The following is a 21,596-nucleotide window of genomic DNA, read 5'->3' as shown; positions in this document are numbered from 1 at the left end:
TGGTTCTCTAGGCCGAAACACACTTAGATCTGAAGTAGCAACTTCAGATCTGGACTTCCAACTCAAAATGGATCTTAATCATGCCATAAAAGCCCCAAATCTCATAACAAAGGTAACACTTTAAGCAAAAGAGTGAAGGTAACGACTTCTTACCTCTTAATGCTCTAAAAAGCCCCACCAATTCAGGATCTAAAGCCAATACTTGAATCACCAAAGGTTCCCTTCCTCCTTCTTCCTTCAAATCACCCAAAATGGCAAGAAAGCTTGAATGTGCTAAAATGGAGGCTTAGAGTTTCGTGTTCTAGATAAGAGAGGCTATAGAGAACCCTAAGGGAGAGAATGAGATGTTTATAAAGTGCACAAAGTCCTGGATTTAGGGTTTTCCTCTTCAGACCGGACTCGCCGAGTCCTCTTGCTGACTCGTCGAGTCGGTCACTTACTCTTTGACCCGGATCCCGCTCGGACTCGTCGAGTTCCACCCTGGACTCGACGAGTTGACCCCCCCCCACTTGACTAAGGGTTCCTTTCCTTTCTTGGTATTTCTGATTATGGGTGTTACACTAACACCCAATTTGTTTCTATTTGAAGCAAACTTAGAACCGAAACTGACAGTGATAGTAGAGGAAGAAATCGTCAGAGATTCACGTCGAGATAGTAGGATGCGATTTTGCCATATTCTGAGGTTGATGTCGGGTATAAGGCTTAAGGGCAAATTCAACTTTTTACATCTCTGTTAGAAAAGGCTTAATGGAGCCTAATTGAGACAAGGACTTGATTGTTACTCCAACCTATCATAAGGAACGATGGTGTTTAAATAGAAATATAAAGACTAAAAGTGTTAAAAAATGGATAACTATAGGGACCAAGACTATGAGTGTGTTTGACACGGAGCGTTTGGGAACTTCTAACGTTTAATGAAATGCTCCATTTTGAACAGAAAGTGTCGTTTGATACTATAAGCTTTTAACGTATAGTTTATAGAAACGTTCCAAATTTAAAAACTATATCACATAGCTTTTAACAAAACATTACTAGCTATCACCTACCAGCTAGTTTTGCCAAACAAATCTTATAACTTACTCTATTTGTTATAATATAATATGTCAGGTTTCTTAAATTACACAAATAATCTTACATACCAACTTTTTATATCATTGTATTCGGTAAAAAAATATCTACCTCCTCTAATAAACAAAATCAATTTTTGTCACATGTCAATTTTTCAAATGCCATATTGCCATGTGTCATTTTTCTTTATTCCTATTTTCTTATTATTCTGCTTAAACCAAAAAATCTGTTTCAAATTTCATTTTCGTAACTATATTTGCATAAAAAAAACAAGGACTTTCCGAATTGTAGCCTATAGATAAGTTGGTTGCCTATTTTCTTGATAATACAAATCCCTAAAAATCAGTAATAAACCAAGAATGAAATCTTATGCAAATATAAAATCAAGGACTTTTCGAATTTTGGATGAGATTTCAAAAGTGGGTATTTTAGAGTCAAAGGGGTTTATTTTTATTTTTTATGCATGTTGCCTTATAAGTTTAAAAAATGTGGGCTTTAGTTATATTTTTCTATTCTAATAAAAGAATAATTTTATTCTCCTATTGACAAGTGTCATAGTATTACAATTTTTCATTAATATTAATTTTCAACTATCATGCCACTTGTCAACATATTAACTATCAATTTCAAATTTCAAATTTTAAATTTATCACTCAAATTAAATTAAATTAATAACTGATTCTTTATTTTAAATTTTTTCATTCTAATTATATTAAATTAATAACATTAGATTAAAAAATAAAATAAAATTAATACAAATTATAAGGTGATATAACTCCACATATTTATTTAAATCAATGATTATAATTTTATATAACTAAAAAAATATATCTCTTAAGTAATAACTATTTAAAATATTGATTAATAATTTTGATTTTTCAATATGAAAATTTAATTAATTTCATAACTATGGTTCTCACATGTTATAAACTAGTGTAATAATAAAAAATAATTTATGTTTGATAAAAGAAAAAGAAATTTTAATTTATGTAAGTGTTTAACAATTAGTCTAATATGTATGAAGTGCCCTCAAACTTTGAAAATATATTATTAATTTCAAAATTATTTTAGTTATACCCATATATTATACGTGTTATAACCTAGTAAGATTAGTAAGTCTACGGTAATACAGGTGGCATTACCATTAGTTACTGTTATAAAGAAAAACTAAGAATAAGCTCAAAAAAATCCATTACCAGCGCAAAAGTGTAAAAAATCAACAACTTTTTTCGGTTTTTTGGTCGGTGTCTTTTGCTTTCCTTTTCTCTATCAACACGATTTATATTTAACACTTTCTCATAAACCAAACCAAGTATGATCCCCACATCTTAACATGAAGAGAAAACAATGTCTGATTAGGGATATAGATAGGAATTTCGTGCAATTATAATATAAAAAGTATTTATACAAAAATGATTAGATTAACACTATTATTTTTAGATTATAGTATATGAAATGAAACTTTGCTCTTTTTAAACGTTTATTGAGGGTGTAAAAAGAGCTAAATTGAATAAGCGTGTGTTACAAGTGTACAGTATTAGAACGAGCAATGAGCGTAACCTTGATTTCCCAAAATACCCCTGAGTGACATGACATTTTTCCAATTCTACCCCTGGTTTACTACATCCCTATTTAAACCCGAAACCCCCTTCGGTTCACAATTACCACCAACTGCACTCTCTCTCCCTCCCACCACCTTCTCGCATACGCAGTCACAATCACATGGGCCTCAATTCGAACCGAGTCGATCACTATTCGGGTTCGGGTCATGCAAATCAAGGGCTCACATCAACTGCTCCGGCGACGATAACAGTTCCCGGAGAAACAATGAGGTCGCTGGAGTTGCACAATGTTTGTTTGCCGCCACAAAAAACCACCTTACAGAAACTCAGGCATCGGTTATCTGAGGTCTTCTTCCCCGATGATCCACTCCATGGATTCAAAAACCAATCGCGTTTTCGAAAACTGATTCTCGCTCTTCAATACTTCTTTCCGATCTTCGAATGGGCGCCGAATTACAATCTTACACTCCTCCGTTCCGACGTAGTTTCCGGTCTTACCATTGCTAGCCTCGCGATTCCTCAGGTATCACTTCATCTTCATCACCTTCATTAATTACTCTCTCACACACACCGTTACATACAAAGTGTGTGTTAGAGAAAAGAATTGTAGTCGGTAGTCGCATTAAATGAGTTTTTCTGATTCTGATATCGTGAGTGCGGTTTTTCTGGTGATATGTTTGTAATTTGTTTGGGTTGCTCATAAATTGGTTGCGTGTGTCAACTTTTGTGTGATGTTCGTTCGGTTCTTCATGCATGGGTTTGTACTTTGTGCTTTACTGATAGTACTTCAAACAGTAGTGTCATTTTTGTTCAAATTTTCAGGTTTATGGTGTAATTAATTATAAAACCAATTTCATTTTTATAATCAATTTATATCCATATCTTCATCAACAATTTTCGTTATTTGTATAATAATTAATACAGTATATAGTAATTTGTTTCAGTTTATAAGGTAAACTTTTAATAGCAAAGATTACACGTTGTTAATGCTTATTCTACTTCCTTCTTAGAAACCATTTTTTTTTATGTTTATATATTTTAAAAATACATTAATTTATTTAATAACTACTAGAAGCAGGAATTGTTTTTAAAAATTCATTTACTCAAACATAAAATGTTTAAAACGCCAAATTTGTGTTTTGTTTTTATTTTTTATTTTATATTTCGATGGTTTACTTTGTAGTTTTCCAGACATGCAATAAAAGTGTATTTATTGATTGGATTAATAAAATAATTTTTAATGGACACAGGTGAAAGCTTAAAGAATACAAGCATACTTTTTTTTTTTTTTACAAAAACAATGTAGCGTAGAATTAATTTTATTTATTTTTAATTATAAAATAGTTATGTAAGCAATTAATCTCACCGTTTACCATATCTTGACTTAGATTTTGACCTTATCTTTTCAAAAGTATTTCGTTTAAAGAATATATCTATTTCGTTTGAAATAATTGAGTAACGAATTAATTAGATGATTGTGTGATTAATTTTAAACCTTAATTGGATCAATATTAGTTGTTATCACTTGATGTAGAATATATGCTTTCAAATCCAAAAAAACAAAATTATGTTATCATCATTACTTTCCTTTCAATCCATCTTCTTCAAAAATAAGCATGAAATTTGGTACACCAAATTCTATTCCATTAATTTCACTTTAATTTAGATTATTTGTGGTTCTAAATCAACTAATTCTTTTTTAGAAAATAAAGCGACTTATATAAAATTATGCTTACTAGGAATTCTTCTAGTAAAGTAAAGGTGCTTACTTCTTTTCACATTACCAAGCTAAGAACATGATAAATGTTTTACACATCAACTAAGAAATAACAATTCATGATATATCAAACTAATTTAATAGTAAAGGTCAAAATCAAAACTATAATTACATCTCGAATTCAGGATTGGATCTTCTATTTAGAAGTTATGTCACATCAAAACCATAAAAACGAAATATAAATAGGTCATATCATAGGGCCCACAAGGTATTTGTGTTGTTTCTTATTATAATTTTTTTGTATAATTTTCAGGGGATTAGTTATGCGAAGCTTGCGAACTTGCCTCCAATAATCGGGCTATGTGAGTTTTGTATCTATTTATGTTATCTTCGTAACACAAAACGTTTTATGATTTGATGTAAAAATGACATATTTTTTTGTAAAAATGAACAGACTCGAGCTTTGTGCCACCGTTGATCTACTCTGTGCTTGGGAGTTCAAAGCATCTAGCAGTGGGGCCAGTGTCAATAGCGTCACTTGTCATGGGAACAATGTTAAACGAAGCAGTTCCATACAACAAAGATCCAGTTCTCTACCTTAAGTTGGCTTTCACTGCTACTTTCTTTGCTGGTGTCTTTCAAGCAACTTTAGGTCTTCTCAGGTACTTTATAATTATGCATCCAACTTAATCATGAAATTTGACATCAATGTGTGGTTGAAAAAAAAATATAAAAAACTAGTGGTGAAGATTGGTTACTTAATGATGAAAATGAGATTTTTCAACTTTTATGTAGTGGGCACAAAAAAGGGAATATACTTTGTGAACTATCAGAAGTGGGACCTTTTTACATAAAAAGGGTTGGTTATACAAATGTTTTTTGGTTGTGTGCACTTTTGACTTTCAAGTTTTTCAATATAAATTCATTAGTGGGAAATAATTCAAACAGTGAAAACATTCCTTTCCTTTCAATTTCATAATCACTTTATTGGGTCCACTCCAAGATCTAGCGTCCCGACATTTACTCATATTCTTCAAAATATAGCTTTTTAAGTAAATTCCATTTAATTTCTTTAACAACTGTCGGGTTTTTTTTTTTTTTTTTTTTTTAAATTACTTTTTAAATTTTACTTTATTAAGAATTTGATGATTTTTACAGGTTAGGGTTTGTTATCGATTTCTTATCGAAAGCGACCCTTGTTGGTTTCATGGCTGGGGCAGCTGTTATTGTATCTTTACAACAACTGAAAGGGCTACTTGGGATTGTTCATTTCACTACCAAAATGCAAATAATTCCCGTTTTAACCTCTGTCATTCAACACAGAAATGAAGTATGTAACGTTTTATTTGTTATGATTAAAATGGTTTTATCGAATTCTAATTTACATATAAAAATTATTAACGTTATTATTTCTTAATATACTTGTGCAGTGGTCTTGGCAAACCATTGTGATGGGGTTTTGCTTCTTGGGGTTTTTACTTGCCACGAGACATATTGTGAGTACAACTACAAGTTTTTACTTTTTTACAATATATAAATAGTACAAGTGGCTAATGCATGAGGAATGTAGGGATTACGAAAACCGAAGCTGTTCTGGATATCAGCTGCAGCACCATTGGCGTCGGTGATTCTGTCGACTCTTTTAGTCACTCTATTCAGATCAAAACTCCATGGGATTGCAACTGTAAGGATCATTATCCATTACTTTAACTATTTTTCATATCAAAACACGTGGAATTGATTGTTGAACTTTTTTTTTTTTGATAATAGATCGGTCACTTGGAAAAGGGATTAAATCCACCATCATCAAACATGTTGTATTTTCACGGCGAGTTTCTCGGGGTCGCCATCAAAACAGGGATCATCACCGGAATACTATCTCTAACAGTAAGTTTCAGTTTGATGCATTATCAGGTTGTACTGTACAACACTTGAAAAAAAAAAATACAAAACCCTTAACTGGAAACTTAAATTAACAGGAAGGAATTGCGGTGGGAAGAACATTTGCCTCTTTGAATGACTACCAGGTGGACGGAAATAAGGAGATGCTCGCCATAGGGGTGATGAACATGGCGGGTTCTTGCACATCTTGCTATGTCACCACGGGCTCGTTTTCCCGATCTGCTGTGAACGCAAACGCTGGTGCTAAATCTGTGGTCTCCAACATCATCATGGCATCAACGGTTTTGATTACTCTTTTGTTCTTGATGCCTCTGTTTCACTACACACCGAATTTAATACTCGCTGCAATCATCATAACTGCTGTGATTGGGCTCATGGACTACCAAAGCACAATCCGGTTATGGAAAGTGGACAAACTCGATTTCGTAGCTTGTTTGTGTTCCTTCTTTGGTGTGCTCTTCATTTCGGTTCCAATTGGTCTTGCAATTGCGGTAATTTTTCTTTCTTTCTTTTTTCTTTCTTTCGATTGTGTAATAACTAATAGTTGACGGAATTTTTGTGTGTAGGTTGGGGTTTCGGTGTTTAAGATTTTGTTGCATGTGACAAGACCGAATACGGGCGTTTTGGGGAATATTCCGGGGACTCAGATATACCAGAATGTGAATAGGTATAGAGAGGCGAGAAGGGTGCCTTGGTTTGTGATACTTGGTGTTGATGCGCCTATATACTTTGCTAACTCGACTTATCTACAAGAACGGATATTGAGGTGGATAAGAGAAGAAGAGGAGTTGTTAGCAGCTAATAATGGGCCTTCGTTGAAATGTGTTATTATCGATATGACTGGTATGTTTTTTTGTTAATACTTATTGATATTAGAAGCTGGCCTAAAACTAATTGTGTGTATGTGGGTTTTTGTTAATGCAGCTGTGACAGCGATTGATACCAGTGGTTTGGGAATGGTGAAGGAGTTGAAGAAGATGTTAGAGAAGCGATCACTTCAGTTAGTTTTGGCAAATCCTGGAGGGAGTGTGATGGAGAAGCTACACCAATCAGAGATATTGGAGTCGTTTGGGTTGGAAGGAGTGTACCTAAGTGTTGATGAAGCTGTGGCAGATATATCATCAGCATGGAAAGCTTAAGCTTAACAAGTTGGCATGCATGCATGGGGTTTCTTGAATTGTAGTTTGCAGGGTAGGAGTCAGGAGAAGAGACAGGGTACTACTACTTACTACTGCTTAAATGCTAAAGCGGTGTGTATGTACGTAGTATGTATGTAAGAGTCACAAGCTATAAGCTGTTTTCGTATCAAAAAAATTATATTAGTCTTTTGCTTATTTCCATAATCCATATAACTACCACAAGGAAGGAAATTTTAATGGAAAGTATTAAGAAAGAATTTATAAAAATTAAAAAGAAGCATGGGTTTTGCACACTGGATTAAGAACAACTGAACAACATGCATCTATCAATTTATGAATGATAACATCTATGATCTAACCAAGGAATGAAGGCTGTCTCTATAATACCAGAATTATACATATATTGGTGTATGTTTTTTCTTCTAATTCTGATTCCAAACTTGTGACAAGGATTTTACCATTCATCCCTACTCCTGGACTTCATCATCAAAACCATGTTTTTCATCGGTCAAAGTCAAACATCTGCATCATCATAAAAACCGTCCAAACTAATTATTTATATTAAAAAAAAAAAAAGAAAAAAAAAGTTTACTGAATTTTAGAAATAGAAAGGGGCAAAAGAATATGATCAAAAGTAGATGAGGCATGCTGATAAAAATAATCCGTCCATTCCAATCAGGATTTATTCTTCTTTAAGTAAAACAATTACCTTTGCATCTATCTTCCTTTGGTTGATTATGCTTATGAGTTATGACAAATAGGCAATGCAAAATATCTGTCTGTTTATGGGTTAATTAATTTTTTATTGGCAATTAGCATTTTATGGGGCCAATTTGGCCATATCACCAGTCACGTGTTACACTGTCTTAACAACGGAACAAATTTCCACTACGTATTTTATTTATTTACTTTTTCTTTTCTAGAAAAAATATCTCTTAGAATCCCAATACCCATCTAACATCATCATTCCTTACTATTTCTTAAAGCAGGGGACAAACACAAAGTATTTCAGTAGCATAAATATATTTAAGTAAGACTATGAGAAAAGAAATTAATTAGTCATATTATTAAGCAAATTGATCCAAATCCCATGAAATGAAGCATTCAAAATTACAATGCCTGACTAACGAACCTATTTAACATTATCTAAAGACTGCCAAAATGCAATGTTTTGAAAACCAAACCAGTCGGAAAAACCAGATGACGTCGTTTCTACATCATAAATAATTTTATAATTATAATATTTCAAAAATTACAAAAAATATCCAAAACTAAAATACCAGACTTTCAAACATCCAAAGTTTAGTTTTTCAACAACCAATATCAAAATACCATGAAAATAGTGTATCAAAAACCCAAAGTTGACAACATCTTAGTCTTCATTAAAGGAATCCAAATCAATGTCTAATAATACAGCCGGATCATCATCTTCTTCACTTCCTTCAATATCAAATAGAAATTTAATCTTAACAAAACTTAAATTCAAATGGAAGGCTAATAATAACATTGCTAGACTTATGACTTCTGAGTTCTCAACTTTCAACTTTCTTCGGTTAATTTTTTTAGAATTAAAAAATAAATAAATAAATAATTCATATACAAGCGGTTTTTGGGCACTAAAAAACCAGTCCAGTTTTCAAAACCAAGCCAAGATGTTTGAGGGGTGGAAGTCTACTAGTCTAGCATTGTGATTTTGATATATAAAAAGTAAAAACCAAGGAGATGCCCAAAGTTGTGACAACTATAATGACCGATTAAGATGGAGAATGGGAGGAAGATATATATTTTGTGAAAACTAGGATGTAAATAACAAAATCAATTACATATATACCCCTTAAGTTAAAAGTAGTACTATTTGAATTTCTAAATTGTTTGTGCATAAATATGCTCTTTATGATCGTTATTGAAGGCAATAAGGCAATAAAAAAAAAATAACATCTAGAAGTAACATTTTAACAAATTACTGTATAAAGATAAGTAGATAACATTAAAAAAAAGTAAAAATAATAAACAAAAAATGAAAAAGATGGAAACAAATAAACCGTAAAATTGGAAAGATATTTAATTGAGTAATTAATTAAGTTATAAGTAATTAAAGCGCATTAAACTCATTCCTTTCTTCTCCACTCCTAATACACGGTGAATTCTCTTCCCCATAAAATAGAATTAAATTTCTTCTCTACATCTCCCCATGAACACTCACCTCTCTTCTTCTCCATTCTCTCTCTGTGAAACGTCTCAACCACCCCACCAATTAAGAAGATAACATCAAATGTATGAAGTTGAAGGTCAGAAAAATTTCGACTTCAAAATCAGTGGACAATCAAGAGCAGTGTCAATGGAGAGATTCGATTCGCTAAAAATCCAACTAAAAAAAACTCCCAGGTGCTTTTTTATCCTTATTTTATCTAAATTTATAATATCATTCTCTTATCTAGACCAACAATTTCATTGAAGCAAGAAATACTTTCCAATACCAAAGATATAGATTCAGACCCAATAGATGAACTCATTAAAATCAGACTTTGTGGATATATAAAAGATGGAAACACATAAGCTACTGAATGTAGGTTCAAAACAGAGTAAGAAAAATATCCTCATCAGTTTATAAGTAAGTTAAAGAAGTTCACTTACTTGATCGGAGTCTTGAAATGGGAATTTCTCGCAATTCACGTTTTATACACAAATATTCTCCTAACAAAGCCATTAGTGCCAATCCAGTGCCATTGACAATCCACCATGTAATTGATGTAGGCCAACCTCCATATATGATGCATATGAATAGATGGATGATGTAAAGGGTGGCAGAAAAATCCAGGCACTTCTTTGCTCTCTCAATCAAATAAAGCAAGAAACCAGCCCTGTTTGAAATCAGAGAATTCATAATTTTCATGTGATAAAGGCAAGATGATGTATATGTATTACTGATAAAGTAATGGTAACTTAAATTTAGCTATACATTTGTACTCATAGGAAACAAACTTGAGAAAGAAAGACATGACAATTAGACATTTTTCAGGCCATGATCACAGCAAAGGTAAAAACCATGAGTTCAAAAGAATACGGATAAAGACAGAATCCAGGGTACAATAAGCTTCATTTCCTTTGCCATACTGCATTGAATTATACTTTTTACTGAACACCTAAAGCGTGTCAAAATCCAAGAGGTATGCAGACAAAATCTAAGAGGTGTGATTTTTACAGAATTTGTTCTAGAAAAATTAGAAATACAATGTATTAAGTAATAATCAAATTAAGCACAAAAAATTAGGAAATCATAACGCTCACCCGGCTACAGAGCTGAGGATGAAAGAAGCGATGACACACCAGCCGGTAACTGTGGAGATGCTAATCGTAGCGTAATCAAAGAAGTAAACAAGGCTCATCATCGAAACCCTAGTTCCAACAAGAATAGCCATGAAAAATCCCAACGTCAGATAGTACAAGCACTGAATGCATACAATTTGAGCTACAATTAGCCATGGATCCCATACCACCGAACCATAGAACATGACTACCGATTCACTTCCACTCCTAACACCCAATTTTACAAACAAATCGAAGAAAAAAAACTATTCAGCTAATTTTCACAACATATGAAGGGCACGCCCGATTGAACCTTAATTATTGGCGCAATCACCAGATACAATCATCGCTGTTGGTTTAACAGATACTCAATTCACTAAAACCAACGAATCAAACGACAAGGAAGGGTTTACAAAACAAATTCGAATAGATTGGAGTGAGGTGTAAATCGGCAATGAGAAATGGAGCTAGATCTAAGATTATCATTTAGGAAAGCGAAATTTGAAGATTGATTATCAGACCAAACAATGAAAATCGAAGGAACCCTAAACTTAAATTTCAATAAGAAAACATAAAAACATAGAATATACTTATTTCATCCATGGAATACATACATGGGGTTCGGTCCGCAATCATATAATATTATAATTGATATTTTTCTTAAAAACCAATTCATATAATTAAGTAAAATGATATTTTACTTAAAAACCAAAACAAAAGGCATAATAATTTAAAAAAATAATATATTTTCTATTTAAAAATATTTTGTCACTGTATTTTTTTCCTCTATATTTACTCTCTAGTTGTGAGACATATGTATTATATGAGTTAATTTATAAAAAAAAAGTTAGATATAAAAGTCTAAATATTTGAAACTTTAAATTTATAAGAAAAATAATGAATTATAAAAATTGAAATGATTTTTTTTTACATTTTAAATTTAAATAAATAAACAAAGAAATTAATAAGCTTGAATTTGGAAATTCTGAAATTAGAAGGTAAGTTTATTAATCAAATTGATATCTATTTATTACTATATTTATTGTAATTTTTACATTAAAATATTATGTCGAATTTAATAAAATAAAAAAACACATAAAATGACATTTGGAAAAAAAAAGTTTAATTCAAAATAACAAAAAAAAATGACATTTGACAATTTGAATGAGAATGTAACATGTGACAAAAAAACATTCATTTATTAGAGTAGATTCAACTTGTTTAAACTACACACATCCGGTTATTATGACCGGCTACTTTAGATAAGCCGGAAAAAATAATTTAAAAAGTAATATTTCTTATTTTGTACACATTTAGTCGTTAATTTTTTTTTTATTTTTGCATGTTTAGTCCTTAATATTTTGTTGTTGCAAAATAAGTTTTTTTTTGTTTTTACACACATCAGTATTTATGACAGGTTTCTTTAGGTTTTTCTCATGACATCCTATGTGTGATAATCATTAATGATATGTTTGGGTTGTTGATTTTTATGGTCACCGCGGCCTTGACTGCTTTGTTGATTAGGTCTTATGTTCTGAATGTTGTAATTTCTCCATATGATTTCGGATTTTAACGATCTTTATATTCATATGTTCCTATTTGAGTCTATTACAACTTTCGTTTCAATTACTCCCGTTAAAAAGTAATATATTTTTACTTATGATTTTTATAAAAAAGAATATTCATAATGTGCATTCATAAAGAATGAATGTATATAAAGATCATAAGTAAAAATATATTACTTTGTAATGTGAATAATCTGAATTAAAATTGTAGTAGACTCAAATACGAATGCACTGATATAAAGATCGTTAAGAAATGACGACGTTCAGAACACAAAACTTAAGTCAAACCACAAGACCTAAGCAACTAAGCAGCCAAGGCCATAGTGACCATAAACATCAACAGCCCCGAACACCTCTTTAATGATTGTCTCACATAGGATGTCGTGAGAAAACCTAAAGAAAAGGTTTTAAGTAATGTATGTGTACAAAAACAACAATTACTTATTTTCAAGCAAAAAAATATTAAGAAGTAAATATCTACAAAATGAGAAATATATTACCATATTAACTCCTTTTTTCCGGCTTTCCTAGATTAGCCAGTCATAAGGATTGAATGTGTACAGTTTAACAAGTTAAAGGGAAAAGTATGGAGAAAAAAACTCAGTGACCAAATGTGTACAAATCGAAAAGTATATTATTCTTTTAAGTCATTATCCATATTCTAATATGGATAGGATCCAAAAAAATTTTCAACTTGCATTGAAGGTCCAAAACCAAGTATTTTTCGTGGTTTTGGTCCTTGAACAACTTGAAAAGACTATTTTACCCTTTACATTTCTTTTTTCTTTTTTTTAAATCTATATTATTACCTTTCCAATTAAAAAAAAAGAATTATGCAACCCCAACCGTACCTTCCCCTTATCTCTCTCTCTCTCTCTCTCTCTCTCTCTATATATATATATATATATATATATATATATATATATATTCCTCACTTTGACTCTCTCTCCTTTCTCTTTTGCATTTAGCAACACCACTATTCATCCTCTTCTCCATCCCCATCATTGTATCTTTGATTATAACTGGCCACCATCAAGATAACTTACTTCCTCTCATCTTTCATTGATGAACAATAGGAAGAAAGAAGCACATAAATCCCATCATCGTTATTGTTGTCTCCATCCCTTCTCGTTCTCTTTGTTAAGCACTTCCACATGCAAAAATCGCCTTCGTTCCTGTCTCACTAGAGCCGGAGATGAAATCCACCATGGTTTGTCGCAGTCATCCACCATCGCTTATCGGGCAGAAGATGAAATCTAGATCGCACAGCCAACACCACCACCTGCAATTGATTGCAATAAGAAATATATGGAATATTGATTCAGAGTCAGATGATAGGTGTAGATGTGAGTCATATCAATTTATGTTCGTCTTCACGCTGCCATATCACAACCAACACCACCACCTGCAATTGATTTCAATAGGAAACAATGAAGAGTGAATTTCGATCTAAGGCTAGGGAAAAACAGGTGCAGAGTGGATTTTTGTTTTAATGAATTTTTTTTTGGATAATTTCGTCGGATTTTATTGAGAACAGATAGTATTTCGATGCAGAATGATTTCAAAGAGATGCTTCATGTAAATGGTCAAAAATCTAGTCAAAGAGCGATGACTATGGAGAAATGAAATCTCCTGATTTATGTGGTGATTCACGGAGATGAAAGGGAATGAAATGAACGAAGCTTTACTGGGAATTTTTTGGTCAAAGAACATATATGGAGGTCGTCGGATTTGCATGTAGAGAAAGAAGAAGATGAGATACAGAGAGATAGAGAGATAGATAGAAAGAGAGAGAAATATGGGGAAAACCCATCCTACTCGCCGAGTCTGTTCTTGGACTCAGTGAGTTCAAGCCATGCTCAAACTCAAATGACCTTCTGAGGTCAGATCTGTTCCTCTAATCCATAGATCTAACCTCCCCAAGCTCAATAAACACGTAAAGGTTTGAACTTGATACTCATGCAACGTCCAAATGACACTACTTGATGATTTAGTCCCAAATACAACACTCTAAGTCCATTTCTTCCATAACCCAAATACAACACTACTGGATAACATCCTCTGGACCACTATGGGTCTAGATATGAAGTCTAAACATGATAAGGGACCTTATTCTCAACAAATCAACCCAATAAAGGGTATAGGAAACCCTAGATCCATGGATGCTTTAATAAAATAGAAAGAGGGTCGATATGCTACCTCAAAGATGATGCCCTCTGCTTGAAATCCACAAATATGCAACCTCTTTGGCCTCCTCCAAGCTGGAATCAACTTCTTCTTGCAAAACAAACCCACAAAGGTCCAATAATGGCTTCTTCTCTCTCTCAAACGCTCAAGCACTATAAGGGTTTCTCTCAAGGGTCCGGTAGCCGCAAATGGTGGCTATAAGCCCCTTTAAATAGGTCTCAAACCCCGGAGATCAGGGTTTCATTAAACAGTGTGGACTCGCCGAGTCCACGAATGAACTCGCCGAGTCCTCCATTAAATCAGTCCGACTATCCGCGATCCTACTCGGCGAGTCTGAGCGCCTACTCTCCGAGTCTCTCTCTATGAACTCAATATAAATGCATAACATTAGATACCTAGGAGTCCGGATGTTACAATTCTCTCCCACTAGAATCAGACTTCGCCCACGAAGTATCATGTCGAAAACAACTTCGGATGCTGCTCCCGCATCTCCGACTCCGGCTCCCAAGTCAGCTCGGACCCTTTCCGATGTTGCCACTGGACCTGCACCAGGGGCACTGTGACATCCCCAAAATCACGGCCAGAAAAGACCGGTTTGTTTATGCTTTGTTTAAAAATCAGAGTTACATTTTAAATGAAAGTGTTGCGGAATTTGTCACAAAACAAAATATGATAAAGATTTATCAAAAGCATTTCCGTAGAAATGTATTTCATTAAAAGACTTGGGATGTCATGTTCGTACAGATCAAAAGCATAAACAGTACAATATAAGCCTTACTACATTATTTCATTATCTACAGGCCTATATCCGTAATCCCTCGTCCAAAACATCACATCTATGCTCATGCGCCACTACCTGTAATACATAAAACTGAGTGGGTCAGGCTTGGGAGCCTGGTGAGCACATAGGGTTTTCAACCCACAATAAATAAGTTTATTAATTTCATCAATCAACAATAACCCGATTACCTGTTCCCGTTATCCTCACTTTACGTCCCTAAACACTTATCATAAGGGACCTAGCCTAAGGATCATCATCGGGACGGACACTACTGCTAAGGGGATTCCTTAGCAATAAATGTCCTAAAGGCAACCATGTGGGGGATGGAGTACACCGGTGAACACATCGTTCACAAACACCTACAGGTTGCGAGCCTGCTAGTGTTCCACTGGACTGTCTAGAAGAGTCCGTGGTCGTCATCCATACTCCGCTAGATGACAGAAACAACAACATCAACATCGAGGCCTCTCATCATTTTATCACACATCAGCTATTCCATCTACCCATGTTTTACCCCAACATTTTCGTAGATATAAAATACATATACAGTTTAAATCATTGAAAACATGTATAACAATGTTCATCTAGCATAGATAGCAAGTATTCAGATAATATGCACATATAGCACGTAATTTATATAAAATACTTCATATCTATGTGTAAGCTGAAAGTAACTATGCACTCACCTGATTAGGTGGTGACTCAGCACTCGGACAGCGCTTCGATACTCTCAAAACGATATTCCTTCGATAAAACCTAGTATCGATACCACTAGGGTTTAGTTTAACGATAACCGCGACAAATTTATTAGTCCGAGTATTATTAAGCGTTAATAATACTCGATATAACTCATAATAATAGCCCAAATAATTATTTTAAGGACCTAATAACATTCCTATAATGATTTGAAAGCTATATTAAAAATTGCGTAAGCGTTGCATACTTACAGCGGATTTTCTCGAAAACCGGAACTTAATTGGAGCAGCGTTTCGAAACCGAAAAACTCCTTTTTCTCGGGGCTCCGGGAGCCTCGGGGCTTCCCTAGGGTGCTAAGGGTTTAACTAGGGCTTAGGGGACTCCAAAAGGGTTAGAGAGAGAAAGTAGTTTAGAGAGAGAAGTGAAAATGTGTGAAAAATCCGGAAGAATTCGCATGGTATTTATAGGGACCGAAGCTCGGAATTACGCTGGGCGTACCGAGGGTACGCTGGGCGTACTCCTCGGATAAGATCACCAGCTCGGACCCAGCTGTCTCGCATTCGTCGGATGGATCAGACCGAGGTTACGCGGGGCGTTCCGGATCTCGTACGCGGGGCGTAGGGCGAGGCTTCGTGGCATGATCCGAAGCGAGATCTGAGACTTCATCGGACGGCCCACAACGTGCCACGTCACCAGTTTCGCATCAGATTTCGCAAATTGCATGCTCATCTTTAAAAATTCATAACTTTCGCGTACGACCTCCGTTTTCGACGTTCTTTATATCCACGCGAAGGTGGGAACGTACTCTACAACTTTCGTTTAGACTTCGTCGGCTAATTTTGGCTCGATTTTAAATTTTATATTATTAACGGGCCGGGACATGATTGGTCCGTTAAATCCTCATAACTTCTTCATCCGACATCCGTTTTCGCCCATCTTTTTCTCGTTACGCTACCCTTAACGAGATCTTCGATTCTCGTTCAGGTCGTGTCGGCCAAAAACCGCTCGATCTAATATTCGAATTTCGGGTTGTACACTGCTATTCCGAAACTTCGAAAAATCATAACTTCTTCATACGAAGTCAGATTTGGGCGTTCTTTTTATCGATGTTCTTAGTTTAACATATTCTACGACTTTCGTTTAGATCGCTAAGGCTAAATCCCGCTCTATCGTAAATTCACTATTTACGATTCCCGGTGCCGTGCCGGTTTTGCCGAAAAACTTCGACGGGTCATAACTTCTTCGTTATAACTCGGATTTCGGCGTTCTTTATATGTACGGAAACCTTGAGACATATTCTACAACTTTATGTAGAGATATCGGGTTTATCTCACACTTAAATTTTGACGCTTATTTTTATTATTTATTAATTATACATTTATAATTAAATTATAAGCACATAAATACATAATTTACATAATACTCAAATATTTCATCTTTATTACTTCAAAAAGAGTTACAAGAGTTGACCTGGACTATTACATTGACAAAAATGCTTAGCCCTGAAACCCGGGCGTTACAATTCTCTCCCCCTTAGGATGATTCCGTCCCGGAATCATGCATCAACAAACAGATGTGGATAGCGACTCATCATGTCATCCTCTGTTTCCCAAGTGAGATTCGGCCCATTCGAATGTTTCCATCGGACTAGCACTAAGTCGACCATCTTGCGTCGTAATTTCTTAGTCTTACGGTCAACAATTGCCTCAGGCTCTTCGATCAGCCTTTTATTGTCATCCATCCTTAACTCTGAGATTGGAATTATGTCGGGAACATCTCCCGTGAATTTCCTCAAATAACACACATGGAAAGTGTTATGAATACCATTGAGTTCTTCGGGCAATTCCAACTTGTAAGCTTGGTTCCCAATCTTCTGAAGAACTTTGAACGGTCCAATAAACCTTGGACTCAACTTTCCTCGTTTCCCAAATCGTATAAGTCCCTTCCATGGTGAGACTTTAAGCAGAACGGAATCCCCAACCTCGAAGGTTATCGGTTGTCTTTTCTTGTCAGCATAGCTCTTCTGACGATCCTGAGCTGCTAACATTCTTTCCCTAATCACCTTCAACTTCTCAGCAGTGTCATGGACTATCTCGGGGCCCATAAACTGCTTCTCTCCGGCTTCAAGCCAACAAGACGGCGTACGACACTTTTGTCCATACAAGGCTTGGTAAGGTGCCATCTTGATGCTCGAGTGAAAACTATTGTTGTAGGAAAATTCTACCAGAGGTAAGTGCTCGTCCCAATTCCCTTGGAATTCCAGGGTACATGCTCTCAGCATATCTTCCAGCGTCTGAATCGTTCTTTCGCTCTGACCATCAGTTTGCGGATGATAAGCAGTACTCAAACACAACTTTGTACCTAACTCCTCTTGTAGACTCCTCCAAAACCTTGACGTGAAACGACTATCACGATCTGATACAATCGTAAGAGGGACACCGTGAAGTCTTACAATTTCCTTCACGTAAGCATTTGCGAGCTTATCCATAGACCACTTCTCGTTGGTTGCTATGAAGTGTGCACTCTTGGTGAAACGATCCACGACTACCCAAATCATGTCGTGACCGTTCTTCGTCCTGGGCAGTTTAGTCACAAAATCCATGGTGATGTCTTCCCATTTACCCATGGGTACAGGTAAAGGTTCTAAACTCCCATACGGTTTCTGATGTTGTGCCTTAACCCTCGCACATGTTACGCACTCGGCCACATACTTCGCAACATCGAGCTTCATCGTCGGCCACCAGTAGTAGGGTTTTAGGTCCCTATACATTTTAGTGCTACCGGGATGAATCGAGTACATGGTCTTGTGTGCTTCTTCCATCAGAAGATCTCTTATTCCTCCCGTCTTAGGTACCCAAATTCGATCTTGGAATACCTTCAGTCCTCGACTGTTTGTACCGAACACTAACGTTTTTCCCAAACGTTCTTCCTTTCGGTCATTTTTCTCTAATGCTTCTTCTTGAGCTTTCCTGATACTTTCGACAATCGTTGAAACGACTTCAATTCTTAACGCCCTTGGCCTTTTCCTTTCCAGATTGACTTTCCGACTGAGAGCATCAGCAACAATATTTGCTTTACCTGGGTGGTAAAGTATCTCACAGTCGTAGTCCTTGAGAAGTTCTAGCCAGCGTCGTTGCCTCATGTTCAACTCCTTCTGATTAAAGAGGTACTGGAGACTCTTATGATCAGTGAAGAGCTTGCACTTCGTGCCGTAGAGGTAATGCCTCCATATCTTTAAGGCAAAAACTACCGCTGCCAACTCCAGATCATGAGTGGGGTAGTTCTTTTCGTGTTCTTTCAATTGTCGAGATGCGTATGCTATCACCTTTTCTCTTTGGGTCAGAACACAACCCAACCCGACTCCAGAAGCGTCACTATAAACCGCGAAATCTTCGACTCCATCGGGTAGAGAAAGTATCGGTGCTTCACATAACTTCTTCTTTAGTTTCTCGAATGCCTCATCGTGTTTCTCACTCCACGTATATGTAGCTCCTTTATGAGTCAAAGCTGTTAATGGAGCAGCTATCGAAGAAAAGCCTTGGATAAATCGTCGATAATATCCGGCTAATCCTAGAAAGCTTCGAATCTCCGTGGGACTCTTTGGACGTTCCCACTTCATTACAGCCTCGATCTTTGCGGGGTCAACCATTATTCCCTCCTGGTTAACAACATGACCCAAGAATTGGACTTCCCGTATCCAAAAGTCGCATTTGGAGAACTTTGCAAAAAGCTTCTCCTTCTTCAATACTTCTAATACTTCCCGTAGATGCTTGCCATGCTCCTCTTGGCTTTTCGAGTAGATGAGAATGTCGTCGATGAACACTATCACGGATTTATCGAGGAATGGTTTACAAACCCTATTCATCAAATCCATGAATGCTGCAGGAGCATTGGTTAGTCCAAATGACATAACCAAGAACTCGTAGTGTCCATATCTTGTTCTGAATGCAGTCTTTTCAATATCCTGCTCTCTCACCTTCAGCTGATGATATCCTGACCTAAGATCGATCTTTGAGAAGTAGCTCGAACCTTGCAGCTGATCGAATAGGTCGTCAATCCTCGGCAATGGATACTTGTTTTTCACCGTTGCCTTATTCAGCTCTCGATAGTCTATACACATCCTCATACTTCCGTCCTTCTTCTTTACGAATAACACCGGAGCTCCCCAGGGTGATGAACTAGGTCGAATAAAACCGTTGTCCAACAGCTCCTGAAGTTGCGTCATGAGCTCCTTCATCTCCGTCGGTGCTAATCGGTAAGGTGCCTTTGCTATCGGTGTTGTTCCTGGTAACAAGTCTATACGAAACTCCACTTGTCTATCAGGTGGTAATCCGGGAAGATCTTCGGGAAAGACTTCCGGATAATCGCACACAACCGGTATATTCTGCACCTCTTTCTTCTCCTTCTTGGCATCGATTACGAATGCCAAGTATGATGCACATCCCTTTGACAAACATTTCTTGGCTTTCATCAGGGAGATGATTCCTGAATTCACTCTGCGTTTGTCCCCGTACACCATAAATGATTCTTTTCCGGGTGGGTTTACCTTTACTATCTTCTTTCGGCATTGAATCTCAGCATCGTTGGCGCTAAGCCAATCCATACCCAAAACGATGTCGAAACCGTTTAACTCTATGGGTAATAGCTCTTCGTGGAATTCGTTTCCGTTTAGGTCAATGACGATGTTCCTAATACGATTACTAACAGGTACGAATTTGCCACTGGCAACTTCTACAATCAGGGCATTATCTAGTTTTTCTACAGGCAATGCTAATTTCCCACCAAATTTATGCGACACAAAGGAGTAGTTGGCTCCGGAATCAAATAGTATATTTGCAGGCAAACCATTTACAAGAAAGGTACCTGAAGCGACGTCTGCTGCCTCCTTTGCAGCCTCGAGCGTCATCTGGAAGGCTCTTGCCTTCGGCTTCGGTGGTATGTTGGGTCTTCCTGTCTCCTTCTTCTTCGGGCAGTCCTTCAAAATGTGCCCTTCTTCATTGCACCCATAACAGGCTTTCTGGTTGAGGGTGCATTCATTGGCGTAGTGCCCAGGCTTTCCGCACTTGTAACAAGTGATCCCTCCGTCACACTTCCCAAAGTGCTTCTTCTTGCACTTGTCACACCATTTTGCTTCTGATCCTCCTCCCCTCGAACCAGACTTCGAGAATCTACTCTTCTTGTTGGACTTCGAGGATCCATTGAACTTCCGTTTCTCACCAACCTCAGCCCTCTCCAGACATCTTTCCTTTTGTTGGGTCTCCACATTCTTAGCTGCTCGAACAGCTGATTTCAGAGTGGTTGCCATCTTGACTGTTGGGCCAAAGTCAGCCGGCAGTCCGTTTGCGAATTTCTCAATTTTGGAAAGTTCGGTTGGCACTAGGTATGGAAACAACTTCATCTTTTCCGTAAATGCAGCAGCATAGTCATCGATGCTCATTCTCCCTTTCTTCAAATTTTGGAGCTCATTGTTCAGATCAATCAGGTCTATCTCTGAACAGTATTGCGCCTTCAGTTGTTCCAAGAACTCATCCCATGACATTTTCAGAGCTTCTCCCCGTGGCATTGTATCTGCCAATAGCTTCCACCAGCTCAAGACTCCAGTTTTCAATTGTCTCACAGCGAAGACAGTCTTCTGCTTCTCGCTGCAGTCGCAGCTCTCAAACACCATCTCCA

General features: G+C 36.1%; 2 protein-coding genes across 3 annotated transcripts; one reads left to right on the top strand and one right to left on the bottom strand.

Moving 5' to 3' along the window:
• Positions 1-2,723: 2,723 nt before the first annotated feature.
• LOC111878123 (probable sulfate transporter 3.4) lies at positions 2,724-7,583 on the top strand. The gene is made up of 10 exons (XM_023874631.3): positions 2,724-3,153; positions 4,661-4,709; positions 4,802-5,009; positions 5,506-5,677; positions 5,778-5,843; positions 5,918-6,031; positions 6,118-6,234; positions 6,327-6,740; positions 6,816-7,092; positions 7,174-7,583. The coding sequence occupies exons 1-10, from the start codon at positions 2,791-2,793 to the stop codon at positions 7,386-7,388; spliced, it is 1,995 nt and encodes a 664-aa protein (XP_023730399.1). The 5' UTR covers positions 2,724-2,790; the 3' UTR covers positions 7,389-7,583.
• A 51-nt stretch (positions 7,584-7,634) lies between these two features.
• LOC111878124 (uncharacterized) lies at positions 7,635-11,318 on the bottom strand. 2 transcript variants are annotated; one of them, XM_023874634.3, is made up of 3 exons: positions 10,677-11,310; positions 10,023-10,249; positions 7,635-7,910 (listed from the first exon to the last, which is right to left on the bottom strand). In XM_023874634.3, the coding sequence occupies exons 1-3, from the start codon at positions 10,898-10,900 to the stop codon at positions 7,903-7,905; spliced, it is 459 nt and encodes a 152-aa protein (XP_023730402.1). In that variant the 5' UTR covers positions 10,901-11,310; the 3' UTR covers positions 7,635-7,902. The 2 variants fall into 2 exon arrangements, with proteins under 2 accessions (XP_023730402.1, XP_023730401.1); XM_023874633.3 differs by lacking the exon at positions 7,635-7,910 and adding an exon at positions 8,433-8,828 and having other exon boundaries at positions 10,677-11,318.
• Positions 11,319-21,596: the final 10,278 nt, after the last annotated feature.

This window comes from Lactuca sativa, chromosome 4, assembly GCF_002870075.4.
Source record: "Lactuca sativa cultivar Salinas chromosome 4, Lsat_Salinas_v11, whole genome shotgun sequence".
Classification (NCBI taxonomy): domain Eukaryota; kingdom Viridiplantae; phylum Streptophyta; class Magnoliopsida; order Asterales; family Asteraceae; genus Lactuca; species Lactuca sativa.
This window is presented reverse-complemented; position numbering and strand designations above follow the sequence as displayed.

What these genes read in the sequence shown, in the direction of transcription:
- LOC111878123 (XM_023874631.3), top strand. Translation starts at nt 2,791, where the DNA reads ATGGGCCTCAATTCGAACCGAGTCGATCACTATTCGGGTTCGGGTCAT. An exon ending in TACTTGCCACGAGACATATT is followed by an intron (nt 5,844 to 5,917) that starts GTGAGTACAACT and finishes TGAGGAATGTAG; the next exon opens with GGATTACGAAAACCGAAGCT. An exon ending in CAATTGGTCTTGCAATTGCG is followed by an intron (nt 6,741 to 6,815) that starts GTAATTTTTCTT and finishes TTTTGTGTGTAG; the next exon opens with GTTGGGGTTTCGGTGTTTAA.
- LOC111878124 (XM_023874633.3), bottom strand. Translation starts at nt 10,900, where the DNA reads ATGTTCTATGGTTCGGTGGTATGGGATCCATGGCTAATTGTAGCTCAA. An exon ending in ATCCTCAGCTCTGTAGCCGG is followed by an intron (nt 10,250 to 10,676) that starts GTGAGCGTTATG and finishes GATTTCAAACAG; the next exon opens with GGCTGGTTTCTTGCTTTATT. An exon ending in CATTTCAAGACTCCGATCAA is followed by an intron (nt 8,829 to 10,022) that starts GTAAGTGAACTT and finishes TTGATATTGAAG; the next exon opens with GAAGTGAAGAAGATGATGAT.